This window comes from Triticum urartu, chromosome 2A, assembly GCF_056163025.1.
Source record: "Triticum urartu cultivar PI428250 chromosome 2A, HENAU_Tu73, whole genome shotgun sequence".
Classification (NCBI taxonomy): domain Eukaryota; kingdom Viridiplantae; phylum Streptophyta; class Magnoliopsida; order Poales; family Poaceae; genus Triticum; species Triticum urartu.
Window position 1 is genome coordinate 3,912,212 of NC_141874.1, and position 5,184 is coordinate 3,917,395.

General features: G+C 51.5%; 1 protein-coding gene across 1 annotated transcript; it reads right to left on the bottom strand.

Moving 5' to 3' along the window:
* Positions 1 to 268: 268 nt before the first annotated feature.
* LOC147982696 (uncharacterized) lies at positions 269 to 4,037 on the bottom strand. Its single transcript, XM_087542642.1, has 3 exons — positions 3,270 to 4,037; positions 3,050 to 3,150; positions 269 to 1,324 (listed from the first exon to the last, which is right to left on the bottom strand). The coding sequence occupies exons 1-3, from the start codon at positions 3,929 to 3,931 to the stop codon at positions 615 to 617; spliced, it is 1,473 nt and encodes a 490-aa protein (XP_087398768.1). The 5' UTR covers positions 3,932 to 4,037; the 3' UTR covers positions 269 to 614.
* Positions 4,038 to 5,184: the final 1,147 nt, after the last annotated feature.

Consider the following 5,184-nt stretch of genomic DNA (forward strand, 5'->3'; position numbering starts at 1 on the left):
TCAAAAAGGATGCCAGCAACCAAAACCCAACAACTTTACAAAGGTGGGATTGTATCTCTGTGAGACTGTGACTAACTGTGCATGCATGCATGGATCTGGTGATCATATGTGCATCAAGTTGACCATGCATATCATGCATGAGGATGGCATAGAAGGTTCGGCTAGCTACTTTGTTGAGCAATGCGTCAGATCAGACTCTGGCTACTTCCAAACAAATATCAAGACCAAGTTGCGCAGCTAATCATGCATGATGCCAGTGTCCCAGTCCTACTACAAATAATCCTTCATCACACATGCAAATCTGTTAATAGTACATGGAAGCCATCAATCCCATCAAAATCAATGTACCTACGTACTACGTACATACTCGACCAGGTAGGTATACATGCATGCATGTAAGCAACAACTTGTACACACGATATTTCCGTTGTGTTTTTTTGGGTACACACGTTGACACACACACATACTACATTACTACTCTATATATCTTCAAGCCGACACAATTGATCGATACAGGTAGACAAGTAGCACGTACAAATTAATATACATACATACATGTGTATGTAGGTAGGTGCACAGGGAAAATGTAGCTGGTGATGCAGTGCATGTGCATGTCACTGAGGGTCGACGTCCACGCGGTAGACCACGACGAAGCATGGCAGGATGGCCCGAGGGTTGGCCACGAACAGCTCCTCCAGCACCCCGTACGCGCCGCCCGCGTCGTCGCCCGCCACCGAGTCGAAAGGCCCCGCCTGGCCCTCCTCCTCCTTCTCCTCCCCGTCGCCGTCCCGCCGCCGCACCTGCCCGGCGATCACCCGGCACACCAGCATGGCCCGCCACCCCGCCCCCGCTCCCGCGCTCGGGCCCTCGGCGCCGCAGACGTCGTGCGCGCGGCCGCTGCTCGCCGTGGTGCGCACACCCAGCGGGTGCGCGCCGGCCCACGGCGCGAACCCATGCCGGATCGCCGCGCACACCCCGCACGCCTCGGCCGCCGTTTTGCCGTCGACGTCACCATCGGCGCAGGACGCGCACAGCGAGGTGGAGCCGTCGGCGCCGAGCTCGCACGCGAGCGCGGCCGGGTGGAACCGGAGCAGCTCGTTGCCGTCGGCCGCGGCGCGCGTGGCACCGCCCGCAGAGACGTCGGCACGGCACCGTGCGCGCACGGCGTCGCGGTAGGCCTCGAAGCGGGCGACGGTGCGGGCCGGGTTGCGCACCTTGAGGATGCGGTCGATGTGGCAGATGGGGCGGTCCCGCTTCTGCCAGCTCGACTTGAAGATGATCTCCACGATGTTGCGCCCCGAGTCCTCCGGCCCCAGCTCCGACACTGCCCACCACCAACACCATGCAAAACCTCAATAACTATTTACTCGTAGAAAGTACAATGAACTGACTAACCGCCCAGCGAGTGATGTGATTAGCAGTAGTAAACTAATTAACAATTGTGATCACATGGATGATCTGAGGGCGGTCAGGTCACACCGACAGCGCCATGAAAGCACGACTGAGATCTCGGAAAGCACCATGCATCATCATCGGCAACTAAATTAATCAGGCTGTATCTGTATTGATTAAGACAGGGGGGGGGGGGGGGGGGGGGGTTGCCTGCCCTGTGATGCATGGCGCTTTCCAATCAGTCATCCAACCTAAACAGGTGAAAAGTATGTACACCAGTAGTCCAGTACGTACACCTACCACTAGTACATGGACATCAAGACATTAAGAGAGAAGCAGGTACACCGCTGGTACATGTAACGTTCAACGCATGACTCAGCTGCATGCATGCCGCAACAGTGTCAGCCAGCGGGCATTAACCATGTTCATGAGACAAGCATGCAGATGATGGCCCCATGCAGATGCATTGCATGAGTGTGTCTGTGTCTGTGTGTGTGTGTGTTCATGTCTCACTTTCAATATGTGCATGCAAAGCTTCATCTGTTCTTGTCCTTCATTTTGTTTTCTCTCTCTCAGATAAGTGTAGATGCATATATACTACAACAAGCAGACATGGACATGCATGCATGGAGTCCCACTTAACGTGCTACCAACCGCTATAAATTGAAGGCACTGTCGCATGATGCAGCGGTACAGCCTGCATGGGACCTCATCTTTGCAGGCTAATTTTCTAGCTTGTAACGGTGAGATTAGCTGCATAATCAATCGACTAGTCGGTGGTGTAAGTGGTTTTAATAGTGGGCAGTCATGTGGAGTATCCTACTCCTGCGTGCATGCCAACACTAGCTCACTGTCTGCCTAAAGATACCCCGGCCATATCATCTGATTAATTAGTAAGTAAGCAATTGATCTTAGCTAGCATGCCATGCATCCGCCTTTACCAAGTGCAAGCAACTGATATGATATAGATACAATTAGTTATTGTTATCATCCGAAATATTATAATTAGGGCAGGGGCAGTGGCAGTGGATTTGTGCACAAGCTAGCTAGGACAGTAGCTTCCTTGTAACCCACAAAAGACAAAGGGAAAGAGGTGAAAAGGGGAGGATGGTTAGCTTTGATGAGCATCTTCCTAACCCCCTTCTTCTTGTCTCCTCTCACTATCTCTCACACACACATGGCAAGCAAGGGTGTGGGGAGAAATTACTAAACTAATCCAACCACTAAAGCACTAGATCAGGGCGTATAATCTTTTTATAACTTTGCATATATGGCTCCAATTGGTGCCATGTATACCTTCTCCATCATTTAATCATGATTAGCCCATCATTTTGACCAAAGGCTAGTTAATTAATTAATTAGTGTATGCCACAGCAGAGCACAGATCTCCATCTAGCTAGTAGCTTTCTAAGGCCTCCTGACTAATGGTTCTGGTTAGTAGTTGTACTCCACTATCACACATGATTAATTTGCACCAGAAAAATCTTCAACACATGCATAGTGTAGATCTTCTGTGTATATATATTGCAAAAAATCAATATATATGATCGTCTCACCACTTATAATCCCACAAAATACCGATTTTCGCGGTCGCTATATATGGCTGTGTGCATCCATCGATGCAGGGCGGGCGGGGGTCGGGGTTTCGAGAATTTACCGGCATGGCGAACGGCTTGGTGCTGCTCCAAGCTGTCGGCCTTGGTGAACACCTCGCCGCACTGCGAGCACGGGCACAGCTCCCTCGGCCGAGGGTACCTCCTGAATTTGTTGGCAATTAACAAAATGATTAGTACTAATGGCAAAGACTAACCATGGTTAACATCCATGGAGTTAGTTGATGGCTAATGAGAGGGGTTAGCTATAGGCAGGCGGCAGACCTTGAGACGGGCTCGACGTTGATGGCGCGGCACTCGTAGCAGCCGGAGAGCCCCCGGAGTGAGGACGGGTGCCCACCCCCGCCGGCCGACGACGACGAGGAGTGATGAGCGCGGCGGGAGGAGCGGTTGAGCGGGGCGGTGTCGCGGTGGTCGACGACGACGGAGGCGGCCGAGGAGGCGCCGTCGACGGTCGCCACGTCGCGCATGGAGCAGAGGGACGTCCCCCAGTACCCTCCCGCGCCGGGCCCCCGCGCCAGGGCGGCCGGGTCGTGCACGCGCGCGGCCGCCGTGGCGCTCCGGCAGCTCAGCAGGCTCTTCAGCTGCTCCCACGACGACGCCGGCCGCGCGGGCGCAGCCTTCTTCGAGCTGCCGCCGCTGCGGCGATGCCGGCCGTGGTGGTCCTTGCCCGCCGCGAGCCTGGCCTTGGCTCCGGTGGTGGGCGCGGCCAGGGCGGGGCTCTTCCTGGAAGGCGTCCCGGTGGCGGCAAGATGGCGGCGGCCAGGAGTCCTCGGCGCGGGGGAGAGCGGGGGCGGCAGCGACGGCGGCTTCTTCTTGCGCTTGCTGTGGTGGTTCTGCTGCTGCGGCTGCTGGCCACGGCGGCGGTCGGAGGTGTCGGCGGTGGCGGAGGAGGAGGAGGGCAGGAGGAGCGTGGAGAGCGCCATTAATGAGATGGAGCTGAGCTGCTGCTAGTATCCGTGTGCGCGCTCTGTGTCCGTATGGCGTCGCGTCTCCGATTTAAAGAAGGCAAGGGAGGGCTGACCTGAGACCTGCTGTGGTGTGCATATGAAGGCTCTACTCCAGCTACCTCTCCCTCCCTCACTCTCTCTGCGTGTGGGCCCACCTATAAAACCCCAGGAAATGACTTGACTGGAATAACAACAAATTTGTGGAAGTGCTTTATAAAGCCCCCTTTCAATAAATTAATAAATGGATGTGCTAAAATCCTCGGTCGTCGTTGGAAGAATTAGTAAAATCGATGTCGAAATCAAGCTAGCATCATCGGTATGGCGTATTGGCATCGATTGAGATCTGTGAAAATCGAACAAACGAACAACCACTACTTCTTCCGTCACACGATATGGCGCCCAGTGAAAATCGTGTAGGAAATAAGTATGCACATAACAAATTTCAAAATGGTGATGCGGGGATGCTCTTGAGAAATTTCGAATGCATTTTTTCCCTTAATCGGATCGAGAAGGTGAGAGATAAATTGAGAGAGCTTTTACTTTTGACTCCTCCAAGGAGAAAAAGATACAAGCATTGAACCAATGACTGGAATCCATTTAGGAAATGTAGATGTGTTTGGATAAAACCATACAAGCATGAGCTTGACTTGTGCAGACAAATATTATTTGCTACATCATGGGTAGTTGATGTGGCAACCATGCGTAAGCATGGCAGACTCATACAAAACTTAGTAAAGACTAAAGTCGTGGATCGTGAATAATGACGAAACCACCACAAACATTATTTGAGTAGATAAATTTTAATTGTTGCATCACGGGTGGTTGATGTTGTTGTAAGCAGATCCCATTGCACCACACATCCAAACTCATACAAAAAACCTAGTAAAGGCTCGAGACATGGAGCATGAATATTGATGCACCAAAACCATCTCGTATTGTTATGATATTAAATGACTGTATGAGCAAAATAATCTACCTCTAGAATTCAAACCTACTATTTCCCCCTTTTAGGAGCTCTAACTATTTCTTTCAAGTCAAAATGACAACTACATGAAAATAAGGCACATGCATGAAAAACTTGGATTAAAAAATGGAGAGGAAAGCATTAAATAAACGGATTCGCTAATATCAAACTGGGTAGGAATTAGTACAAAAGCGTGTTTTACACCGAGTCTGACATTTGAAACCCGTGCAAGATTTCATATCTTTCTAAACTCAGGGAATAACTA

Bases quoted from the DNA above. Each gene is read 5' to 3' on its own strand.
- LOC147982696 (XM_087542642.1), bottom strand. From the start codon at position 3,931: ATGGCGCTCTCCACGCTCCTCCTGCCCTCCTCCTCCTCCGCCACCGCC. The intron at 3,151-3,269 runs GTCTGCCGCCTG...CAACAAATTCAG, and splicing joins AACGTCGAGCCCGTCTCAAG to GAGGTACCCTCGGCCGAGGG. The intron at 1,325-3,049 runs GTAAATTCTCGA...GGTGGTGGGCAG, and splicing joins CCAAGCCGTTCGCCATGCCG to TGTCGGAGCTGGGGCCGGAG.